This window comes from Pteropus vampyrus, unplaced genomic scaffold (genome assembly GCF_000151845.1).
Source record: "Pteropus vampyrus isolate Shadow unplaced genomic scaffold, Pvam_2.0 Scaffold483, whole genome shotgun sequence".
Classification (NCBI taxonomy): domain Eukaryota; kingdom Metazoa; phylum Chordata; class Mammalia; order Chiroptera; family Pteropodidae; genus Pteropus; species Pteropus vampyrus.
In genome coordinates this window covers 1,706,336-1,718,889 of record NW_011889264.1, presented here as the reverse complement: position 1 = coordinate 1,718,889, position 12,554 = coordinate 1,706,336, and the positions used below count along the sequence as shown (strand labels likewise).

At 46.6% G+C, this 12,554-nt stretch overlaps 1 protein-coding gene across 2 annotated transcripts in view; it reads right to left on the bottom strand.

Annotated features, from left to right (window-relative positions):
* ZFHX3 (zinc finger homeobox 3) overlaps window positions 1–12,554 on the bottom strand; it is a 237,774-nt gene that overhangs the window by 39,167 nt on the left and 186,053 nt on the right. For both annotated transcript variants that reach the window (XM_011382599.2, XM_011382600.2), the window contains exon 5: window positions 5,532–5,639. In XM_011382599.2, coding sequence (XP_011380901.1) covers window positions 5,532–5,639 — 108 coding nt within the window. The remainder of the gene's footprint in view (window positions 1–5,531; window positions 5,640–12,554) is intronic.

Genomic DNA, 12,554 nt, shown 5'->3' with positions numbered 1-12,554 from the left:
AGCAGTGCTCTATACATTTATGTTAAACATGTCAAACCCGATTGAAATCATGCCTGCCAGCACCCTATTCCATAAACACACTTTTCCCTAACAGTCACCGAGACCTTGCCAGCCCATTAATACCTCTTTTAATAGCAATCTTCCATAGATTCGAATCAGGGACGCTCCACTGCACTAATTGCTCTGTGTTAGGTGAGCATCATGGATTAAAAAAAAAAAAAAAAAAAAGTTATTAAAATAAAATCCCTTCCGGCCATTTCCCAAGAAAAACAGCACTCAAACTACAATTCTAACTCAAACTTTTACAAAACTGTTAATAGGGACATCATTTAGGGGTTTCTGAAGCATGATCATGGTGTTAGCTTCAGTCGGGCTATCCCCCCCCCCCTTTCATTTTGTTTTGTTTTTTTAAGGCACCAATACTCCTTTGGTCATCTTGTCTCAAATTAGCTTAACTAGACCCCACTTAGTGCTCTGTGGCTGGAAACCAGGGCAACTACAGTATTTAAATAACCATCTTGCTATGATTCTTTGCCAAGAGTTCAATTTTTCCCCTAATTATTGGTGATAAAGCATCACATTAATTGTATATCACTTAATTTATAGCAATTAATGATTGATTGGACAATCACTGCATTAATTATTGTTCGTTTGCTGACGCTGGGGGCTCTTCAATCTAAAACACACACTTTCAAGTCCACACTGCTAAAAGAATAGAAGGGATCATTTTCACATTTCAAAACAGAAAACCACAAAGTTAGACAGGGGAAATGGCTATGCATTAGGGAAGAGGCTTTGCTTCAAAGACCCTTCCTGCACCCTCCATTGGCCCACGAGAGACGCTGACGCTTGGGCAGATGTGACCAACAGCCTGTACATGTGAACCCAGGCTGGGGCTGGTGGGTGTCACTCGTGCACATGGCACCCAAGGCACCAAGAGGCTAAGCCCCTCGACCAAGGTCATTTGCTACCTGGTGGGCTTCACAACTCCAAATCTAGAGTTCTCTGCACTTCGCCGACCTGCTTTCAGACTGAGCACGATGCTGGCTGACGACAAGGCATAGTCACCTTGGATGCACAGGTGGCTGTCGTGTTGCCTGCACTATACGGCTTCAGGAGAGTGAGTGCTGCTCCTCACATGTGGAAGAGGACAACTAGACCGAGTGACTGGACTGCACAGTGCCACTCCCGGAGAGCGGGCACAGCGCACCTCTGCTTGGGCCCTAAGTCAGAGCACGTGGCAGAGCCGTCCACATGCCTTCTGACAACATGCCTGAGCTCTGGGACTCAGTGCACGTCTCTCTAAAATGGCGGGAGGGAGGGTGACTACCTAACGGTATCTATTTAATGGAGTGGCGGGTGAGAGTCAAACGAAATAATGTACACAAGGTATATCAAGTAAAGCTTTCTACTTCTTGTTCGCATCATGGCAATGATAGCCATCACACACAATGACAGCCGTCAGCAGCCCCCCAGCCCACCTGGCCAACCCACGGGCTGTGGGAATCAGCACACCTGTGCACCTCTGAGCCATTCATGGCATGCCTGCTGGGAAGGACAGATGTGACACACTCAGACGGTGCCTGGCACAGAGTTAGAGCTTAATGATTTCACTTATATGTGGGATATAAAACCGAAAGCAACAAATGACCCAGACAAACAAAAGCTCATAGACACAAACAATGGCTCAGTGGTGACCACAGGGAAAGATCAAGGGGCAGGGAGATAAGGGTAAAGGAGGTCAAATATATGGTGATGGAAGGAGATCTGACTTCGGGTGGGGAACACACGGTACAATAAACATGTGACGCACTACTGAATCGTACACTTGAAACCTGTATAACTTTAGATTAACCGATTTCACCCCGATAAATATAAAAAATAATAGGAAAGTTATTATACCTGCCCTGCATTCTTTCAGGGTAGTTTTGAGTAGCTATAGCTGCACTGTCCAGTATGGCAGCTACAAGCCGTGTGCGGCCATTTAAATTAAATTCACTAATTTCAAGAGCTCAATAGCCACACATGGCTAGTAGTTACACTACTATTCGGTGTAGATGCGGAACATTTCTATCGGCACAGAAGGTTCCATGGGGCGCACTGATCGTGTTCCGACGACTGTGGCAGGTCCTCGAGGCCCGACTGGAGTGTCGCGCTCCCTGAGGGCGAGCCTGCAGTCTCACGGAACTTGCGATGAGTGGAACTCTGCATATGGGGAGGGCTCCGGCCCCCGACTGCGGGACTGGCGTTGTCGTATTCTGCAGCACTAGCTCGCTTGTCTTGCTGCCACTCAGGTGACAGACCTGCCATCTAAATAAAAGAAGCCCAAAGTGGGCTCCCAGCAGACACCAAAAAGGAAACGAGGGGTACCGTTCCGATGTGAAAATAACTAAACATTTTTTAGTGAAGAGTCTCCATTCCTGCACAAACCCCCAAACGGCACAATCAATAGCTGAGAAAATGCCAATTATCCAGGCCCATTTGAAATATTATTAATCTGCATCATGAGCAGCCACTAATCAACAGTACAAATTGTGAAATCACTATTTATTTATTTGCCAGGAGGAAGCACTCCTCATCACATTGAAGCAGATAGGAACAGCTCAATTTAGGGAGTAAATGGAACCAATGCGGATATTTTTTATAAAATACTAAGATCCCAAAGACAGCTCGGAGGAGATGGCTGGCCCCCACACTGATTCCAAGATCAAATCGACCAAGTTCTTAACAAAGCCCGTCATTATGCACTCAGGCAATATAGACAAAATTACGCTTCGGGTCAAAAGAGGACCATTTACAAGGGTTGGGAAAGAATTCCCCCTTCTCTCTTTGCTACCATCCAACTGGCAAGGTGCAACCTGAGTTATTCATTCTCTTCTCTTTCTCTGTCTCGTCTGTCTTTTAGAGATAAAGATGCAGTATGGCCTCATGTTTGAATGAATGAATGAATGAGAAAGTGAAGTTTTCTTAAAGAAATCATTAAGTCATTACTGTGCTCACTCTAAGCCTTCTAGTAGGCTCCCAATTACCTAGCATGTCCACAAGCACTGGGAAGACACACTCCCACTGAATTACAAACTCTTTGAATGTGATTTAATTGAACCACCTCTCTAAAGCTTGCCCTAAACTGGTGTAAGGATTACAGAAACAAAGCACCCAGCAAAGGGTCTGGCACACACAGTAGGAGCTCTGCAAATGGCAGCTACTTTTTGTTGTTGTTTTAGTGTCCTGAGCATACAGAATGCAGAAAACATAGGCACCAAATATCATGTGCAGCAGGGGTCCCCAAACCCAGAGCCGCGGACCGGTACTGGTCTGTGGCCTGTTAGGAACCGGGCTGCACAGCAGGAGATGAGCAGCGGGAGAGCAAGAGAAGCTTCATCTGTATTTGCAGCCGCTCCCGAGCGCTAGCATCACCGCCTCAGCCCCACCTCAGAGCATCAGGCATGAGATTTTCATAGGAGCACCAGTCCCTGGTGCCAAAAAGGTTGGAGATCTGCTAAATCCTTATTTGTTGTCTCTGCTCTGCTTCTCAAGATTCCCAGAAGCCACGTGCTGCCTGGAAACCTTTACATTCATACAGGAGGAACTGAGGAGAAATTGCTACTGGTTTTTCTCATCGTATTTAAGTAATTAAAAATAAAAAAAAACAAAAAAAACAAAAACAGCCTTTATCCTTCCTAACACAGAGCTTACTATATGCCAGGCCCTGTTCTAAGATTCCCATGTGCAAATAATCCACACAGCTATCCTATGAAATGAGGTACTATTTTTAATCCCTACCCCATGTAAGGTAACAGGCACAGAAAGGGTAAGGTTCCCTGAGCAAGGTCACATAGCTAGTAAGTAGCAGAGCCAGGATCAGAAACCAGGCACTAAAACTGTGAACACAAAGGACAGGCAGTCTAGAGGTTACCCTGTCTTCAAAGTGCGTTTGTGAAACCCTCTTCCCCAGTTCACATCCTCCAAACAGGCACGTGTCATTGCTGTCTGTCTGCGAAGCTTGTTTAGACCTCACCTTAACAGTACAGCACAAACTGGGTGGGGCCTTGGTCCATGCAAAGGTACCCAGGACGACCCTCGCCCCATTTCAAGGCCTTTGAACACAGATGTCCATCCTCTACTTGCTGGTCCTACCTTACGGATCTTCCTAGGGTGCGCATGCTCGGCCCTGTCGCTCAGCGTTATGTTGAGCACAGGCCTCGGACACCACAGAGCCCAGTTCCAAGGGGCTTAAGCAGCACGGACAGTAAAATCCGCCTAGTGCGCTGTCCATTCACCCAGCTGCAGTGACCCCCATCTCCATCTCCCAGGAAACAAGGACAGTGCCACATCGCCTGCACCGCACATCCCGCCTGACATTTGGAAGCTGTTATGCTGCCTCTGACATTTTTCTTTTCCAGGCGGAATAGCCCCAATTTCTTTGGCCTCTTCTCAGAGGCAATATTTCTCAGCCTTCGGTCATCTTCATTGCTCTCCCCTGGCCTCTCTCCAAGATTCTGTATCTTGTTTAAATAGTGAAGGCCAACGCTGAGCATGATTTAAGAACAATTGTGCCTGGAAAAGTAACAAAGGTCCAACCTATACAGACTCCAGAAGGTAAATATTTTCTCAAAAAAATCAAAGTATTACAATATTAATAATGGAAGGCAGTAAGAATTAGGCTGACCAAATACAATAATTTCTGTTGCTTGTCACATCATTTCCTCTAATTATTGTGGTGGTTTCTGGGAGACTTATCTGTCCCAATAAGTCTTCTCAGAAGCAAATTTGCTCCTCTTCAAAAACACTTAAACTTTTCTTCTTAGTCTCAGCTCTTCTTTCCCTCGATACAGAAATTCGATCATCATGAGAGATGGCTGTTCCCCTTCTCTCAATGCCAGTTTTTCCAGAAATAGCACTTCCTTTCCTGACCTCTTCAATTTCTTCTGCTCTTGGTAAGACACCTTCCTGCCTGGCTGCACTACCTGTCTCCCCTTTGGGTGCATTTCAAGGTATGGGTGCTCACCCTGGGGGCAAGGTAGGACACAAAGACTATGCAGAGCCTGCCCAGGCCCCCCAAGGGCAGAATGAAGCCCACTCTACACCGCCAACTCTTTATGAGATTCCGGGGTGACCCCGATCAAGTTCCCTATGTCAAGCCTTCTGCTGGGCTTGTCTGCAGGTGGGATAAGGGACTGGACCTTAAATGAAAGACTCACACCCAGGGCAAAACAACAGGGCAGAGTGCTAAAGAAATGTGACCTCAAAACGCGGAAGCCCCAGCACAGAGCCAGACACCTAGAGGCTCAGTAAACAAGATGGCTTGGCAGGTGGGGGGAGGTCATTAAAATTTTTTTAAATTTTTTAATACAGCATTATAGAAGAAGAATGAAGGTGACCACTCAAAAAAGCAAAACCAAAACGCTTCTCCAACCTGCCCATAGCCAGCAGTTTTTCTGGGTAGATTAGAATGTGTCTGCTCCCTGACCCAATTAGCGTCACTGTTTCAGAGGTGATGTCAGGGGCTCGTGGGCAGCCGCACACACTACCTGTCCACTTGCTCTGGTCCTTCTCGCCCCCACCCTCTCGGTCTTTGGCAAGCTCCTCTGGATCAGCAGCCGCTTCACTGGGCCCTTCAACATCTTCAATGGCTTCTTCTGAAATAGAAGAAAAACAAAATGTCAATGATTAAAACTAGACAGAAGATGAAGGACTCTTGCCAATGACTGTCCCTCCTCTCTTCCCAGTGGCTGCTGAAAGGCTGACCGCACTACGGCTATGCCGAGGTCTGGGCAGGCGGTGAGGACTGTCCCTCCAGGCTCATTGGTACACGACTGCACTCTAGACATGTGGACATTAGGTACTGCCAGACGGACCCTGAACACCTCATTGGAGCTTTTCTCATTGAAAGCCAATCCTGTTGAATAAATAACCCCATCCAAGTTCATGAAGTTACATGCAAGTCTTTTGTACTAGAAAATGCCAAAAAAAAGGAGCTTCTTGCCTAGCTCCAAACTCAGGGTGTCCTGGCATGGATCACTGACCCCTCATAGGGCTCGCGGTACCTGATGCACGTGCCAGAATGTGGCAGGAGGTTTGGTTTTGTTTTAAGTCATTTGTATTCTGAAGAGTCATAGAATATCGGTGATATGATTTCATCAATGTGAAGAGTTCTAGAAACTGTCATCTGTGGGCATGGCAGGCATCAGTGGCAAGAAGCTAGATTTGTAGAGGAAGAGAAAAGAACTCTAAGAGAATCATACACTTTCTTTTTGAAGTCACTCCATTCCTTACCCACCACGGGTTTAAAACTAACCAAGGAAATGCTCTCCATCTCAACACACAATGCTTTGGTGAAGGTAGATGAAAGGTTTATTTCCAACGTGAGGTTAATCGTGAAGTAAAATGCCACTGGGCAAGTGGGGAAGAAGAAGAAGAGATCCCCTAAATGCTGGGGGAAGGAAGTGAGACATTTCTCTCTGGCTCTCCTGGCCCTTTGATCATTATCCAAAAGATTCATTAAGAACGAGTTAAACAAATGATTAAGGCAGGTGAACCAACGTGGGTTAATGACGATATTATGAGGACACTTTGAAGAGTCCACCTTCCTCAGTGTAGAGAACTTAAGCACCTGGTTGCCCACATCTATCACCTGAGGGCAGCACTAGACCAGATCCACGGGGACCAGGTATCAGGGTGAAATCAGGGACCGTTGTTTTGGGGCTCCGTCCAATGTCACCCTAGGTCCCTCCAACTGCAACTCTACTTTTCAGTATTTCAAAGTGTAATAACCCTTCAATACTCATGAAAATAGCTTCTCAATTTCATCCCACAAAGGAAGTAAAAGGAGTTCAAAGTAAATTGACCTCAGAGGGTTTATAAAACGCTCGAAGAAGAAAGTATCTATTTAGAATCAGATTTTCCTAATTCTTCCCGAAAAGGCAATGGAAGTCCGAGGACTGGAAAACTAAACTAGGGGTCAGGGAACATTCCTTCTTCTTTACCACTAAGAGGGGATTTATGAGGCTGCCATGGGGACACAGATGAAATAAGATACGGCTTATTTCCATTTCTAACGAAGAAGCCTCCACATATAACTTCTATGTCTCCTTTTTGTTTCACTGTATGGTAAAGTTAACATTGTCTCCCCACAACCACCCTTAGTTCAGACAGAAAAATCAGGCAATCGTGGTTGGAAGTCAGACACACAGCCATATTAACATTGTACATCATTTGGTAGGGAAATACACATATGCACAAGTATTGGTAGAGCAGTAACAAGCGAGTTACACAGTCTGATATATTTAGCGCCTTAATTATGTTCAAGCAGGATGTTCAATGCCCATTTTTAGACATTTAGTAAACTTGCTCAATGCTATAATTATAAAATCCATCTTTGAATGGTGATATCACCATTCAGTCAGTCAATATTATTATTAAATTGGGTCTAGCTACCCAAAGTACCTAGGTCTCTTAAAATATACTTATTTGCCCCAATACACATCGTGATACAAAATATCTAGAGTACTGATACATTAGTCGAATCTGATTATGCAAAGAGATGACTCAGTGGCCTTTCTTCTCCAGCACACACACGCTCGCGTGCACACACACACACACACACACAATCACCTTAGATGGAGACAATCGGACATCTACGAAACAGAGAACACCCCGATGTGGTGGTGAGCAGTGTCTGAAGGTGCTGCTGTGCAGAGGATGGAAGGAATCTGCAACTGGGAGGCCACCTCCAAGGCCAGCACCTTTCTCCTGAGCGTTACGTGGGCCGCAGCCATCGTAGCAGAGAGTGAAGAACTCGTGGTCCCTCTAGCACCGACCCCAGTCCTTGAGGCCTTTCCAAACATATCTATTCAGAAAGTAAAGAATCTAAAGAACTGCCACATTGCTTATGCAATGAGCAAGGAAACTGCACGGTGCTTTGTCCACGTTCCTGGAGCCCTCATTCCGTGAGTCTACTTGGGTCTTTGTTTTCTTGCCTCCTTGCCCTACTACACGCAGAGAGGTGAAGGCAGCTGAGTTCCAATGAGAGGACAGACAACAGAGGTTAATTCAGGAACTTATTTTGCTTCTTGATCTTCTTTTTACTTTTCTTTTTTTTTAAGATTTTAAAAATCAAGTCTTCTTTTTGAGTTCTTAGGTATAATATTATTATTTGTGACTCATTCACTAAAAGGCCGTTATGTGCTTGGTGGAAGGAGAAATGATTAAGAAACTCCTGGACAAGCCAGCTTCCTTTACAAGCGGTCCAGAGTCCTCACCCCCAGCTAAAAACCAGGTTCCATTCAGCAGAGCAGGCACTTTGCTACAGTTCCATCTGTGACCTACAGGTGTCGCCCTCTGCATGGCGAGGCCTGGAAGGGCAGCTAGCTGCAGGAGGCAGACACTATCTGGCCTAACCTGAGCATGTGGAAGTAATATACGCCTTCAAGTGAACTGTCTGGTCCTGGGGAAATAAAATAGGACATTCATAAGCAGTTACACCATCTGTCTTTATACCATCATCATCAACAGCAAGAGGAATAGCTCTTTAAAATGGATGAAAGCCCAGGCCGTCGGTAACCACAAAACTGTGAGCTCTGAATACCAATAAAGGTAGAGAAATGATTAAAAAACAGACATGCAAACAATGAATTTGCCTGGACAGCTCAGGCCTACAATGCTTTGCAGGAAGGGGTATGTTTTATTGGTCCCAAAAGGCTAAAGCGACCCCTCTGACCACCATGCCCCCCCCCGCCCCCACAACTAAGATCCAGGCCCTGGGCACCCACAGGAGGGGCCTGGCCTCCCTGCCTTGGAAGCACATGGAACCAGGAACACAATGGCATCCAGCTCTGCGGCAGACAGCTGCATCCACACTCTGGGCTCCTGGGCTGGTCATCCAGCCCTCACTCGTCTTTAGAATACATACTTGATGCTCATGTGCTGATAGAGCACAGAGCGGAGGAAATCCCCCCCACTCCAATTACAGACCACATTTTCCATCCCCCGTAACATCAGCGGCAACTGGCTGGGCTTATGACAGAAGTCGATTTTTTCTATAGTATCAGCTACTGACAGAGGGTTGGAACAAGGGAAGACCTGATAAACCGACAATCCAGTTTTATCTGGAACATCCCGTCTTCCCTTCAGAAGACAAAGTTGCTTTCTTTCATTACGATATACAACCGCCGCCGTGCCATTTTTACTCAGAAATAGACAAGTCAAAACCATCTTCTCCCCAAAGAGTTTGATAACATTTTAGAACCCAACCCATCAATAATGCTTTCTCAAGGGCCAAGTCAGAACCTGGGTGAGGAGGTCACCTCTGGTCCCTGTGTCCACCTGTTCTTGGCAGGAGGTAGTAGCCCCAACGCATTCCATACAGAAGGTGTGTTTTTCAGAAGACTCCAAGGAGGTTCCTCTAACCACCACCCCCCGCACCCCAGCAGAAGCCTGCTTCGATGTGATACACCCCACAGTAGCCCTAAAACTAAGGCACCCTTCCTACTTAGATATATTTTTATGTTAAGGGCCTAGGACAATAGAAACAAATACTGAATAACTGTGAGGTCTTCCTGGTACCCCTTCTGCCTTCAACTTTCACGTAAAACTGGCTGAGGGCCTTTAAAAAATCTATTTCCGTCACCACCTGCTTTTTACAACCTCTTCTCCCAGACGGTGCTTACTAGCGCTTGGGCCAAATCCGGTCTGCTCATGTCACTCACGTCTGCTGGTTAAGGGCGAGCCTTCAGGTGTAAGAATTTCAGCAGGTAAATCTATGCTAAGAGGTAAGGGTCGCAAGTGCAGATTAGGTTTTTGAGGTAACGATACCACAGCTCCGGAACGTGTCGTGTTCCCTCCCTCAAGGGGGTCTTGCTATTCACAAATGCAAATTGTTCTCCTGACAACCTTACACTTACCCTGTCGGTGACGGTGACTGCATGATTCCCTGATCTGTGATGGATTCTGCTCCCAAAGGAGATGGGTGTGCCAACCGCAACCCCATGGAGATTTGCGACAGTTTTATGAATGACCCGGAAACTGGTTTGTGGAAGGAGTACCAGGCAGAAGCAAACACGGAGGCGGCATCGTCATGAAGTCAGCCCTCACCACCACCGCACGCACTCCCCGGATGTTACCCAAGAAAACCTGCCAGTTGCTAAAAAATGATACTGTTCATCGAGTAACCGGGGCTGAGCGCCGTGTCCGTTGGGTGTTTTTACAAATTGCTTACAGACTTGAAGCAAGGGGAGTCAATCAATGACTAAGACTAGTCCTTCTGTTCCTAACTCTTAACAGGATAATGTAGATTAATTCAAACCTTCCCTCAAACCTGACAATGCCCTCTGAGTGCCTCGATGGGAAAGAAACTCGGAAATTCTCCTAAGAATCAGAGTGTCCGTACCCAAGGCTCTCAGGCGATCGCATTACTTAAATAATACACCGATCTGGGATCCCTGAAGAATGACATTGTTCTTTTCTTTTTTCTTTGGGGGAGCGATGTTTCAGGGTGGGGTTGAAATAAAGTGCGTTCGCCTGTCGGCAGACTCAAGAGCTGAGAAACATTAGCTGTCATGAACCACAATCAAATCAGGTTTGAAATATTTAGCAGTGGCTTGGAAAACGCGGTGGTGCAGCTCTGACAGGCGAGATGCACAGACACCCACTTTCCATTATAATGGAAATATCAGGCCTGTTCTGAATATGTATAACCCAGAAAAATGTATTGATTTTTCATTCGGCATTAAAAAAAATGAAATAGCCTGCAGCTGTCAAAAGCCTTTTGTTAAAAGCTCATCTTTCCTGGAATGAGGTTTACCAGAAACAAGTTTTAATTGTATATAGGACCTCTTCTTTGAAAAACAAAATAACCAATCTGCTTACTTTGAAGATAGGGTTAAAGCTTTTCCTTTCTCCATTTTCAACCTAATTAACCAAGGACAGCCACTGAAAGCAGGCGGCAGGAGAGGCCTGGTACACTCTGACTAGGGAGAGTGGCACGGAGGGTGGCAGCCACTTCTGCTGGGGTCTCTGTGGTGGGTAGCAGGAGGCACCCCATGACAGCATCTTGTCCTCTTGTTCCTGTAACTCCTGGATATGTGCTGCACTCGTGGCTACAGACTCACTGTAGGGCAGCTTGGCCAATCATCTGTGCTCGTGAAGCATTGCTGGCACACCTGGAAAGCGGGGGCAGAACCCTCCAGCATGCCTAGTCCTCTTGGATTTCCTTTCATTATCCATGGGAAACCTCTAATGGCTACACATATTCTACGGAATACGCAGGCTTTATTTTGCAAATACAGGTCAAATCAAATTCCACGAAATAAAAGATGACGGCTAAGGTCTAGACTACTTATTTCAAATAAGACACAGCCCATTAAAATTCTGCTATGATAGAAACTTTAACAGGATACGATCTGCAACGCTGATGGGCAGACAACGCCGCTGCTCCCAGCTCCTCATTCCCTGTCCTACCTCCCCTCCTCTAGCCAGGCAGGAAGAGGGGAATGGGGGCGATGCCTGAGGCTGCACCCACGGGGTGGGGCGCTACGTATGCCAGACCCTTCCATGCCATTTTGGCAAGTGTGACCTCATTAGATGGTGACCACAGGTTCTACCAGTACATGACTCTCCATGTGCCCTGGGCTAGATCCCAACTGCCCAGTGACACGCAGATCCAGGGGGCAATAAGCTACTCTGCACATTTTTTGGAAAGATGGCATCATGGTTTTATCCATGGGGTCTTTCTGGCCCTGACAGCGTGGCCAGAAACTGCCTGAGAGTCAGTAACTTCGAGTGCTTCAGTTTTCTGGGCTGACAACACCCCACCCCCAGCAATTCTCCCTTAAATCGAGGTGATCTTGCAAACTGTTCTGTTAACACACCTTACACTTGGAATGTTGGTAAAGGTTCTCTCTCACACATGCACATGGAATAGGAAACTTACAAATCTACTCGGAAATTCTCTGTGGATAATCACCTGAATATTATTTTTAATTGCTGGCAAACTCTGTCCATTCTGCTTTCTACAACTTAACAGGGCATAGATTGAAGACAGTGCCAAATCATGAGACGAAGGGCCGGGGATTCCAATCCACACTGGTGAGTGGAACATTTCGAGACACGGCTATCACAGTCCAGGCAGGAGACCTTAAAGGGGTAACTGAAGGGTGAGGGTGGGTTTGGGGAGGTGGTGTGGACAGAGGCTCCAAGGCTAGCACACTCATTTATTCATCGAAAGTGTAATATTTCCCCGCCTTCTCATAATAAGACGCCATTTCTTCTTCAACAGACATGAGAACTCCAGGGCACTAGCACAGACCTAGGCGTTTGGTCTCTCCAGTGGATGGCAGGCCAGCTGGCCTCCTGCACTGCCACTTGCCCGGGCTTCCCTCAAGTCCCTCTCTTCTGTAGGACTCCTTGCACTGGGTCTAAGAAACAGTACAGGGAGGGCGGAGGTAGGTCTCCCCATCCAGGTCGCCCTTATCTTTGGCATTTTCCATGTTCTCACCCGTCTAAGCCCTCTGCCAGGCCGGCCATACTGCCGAGGACCCTCCTCTACCAGCTGGAGT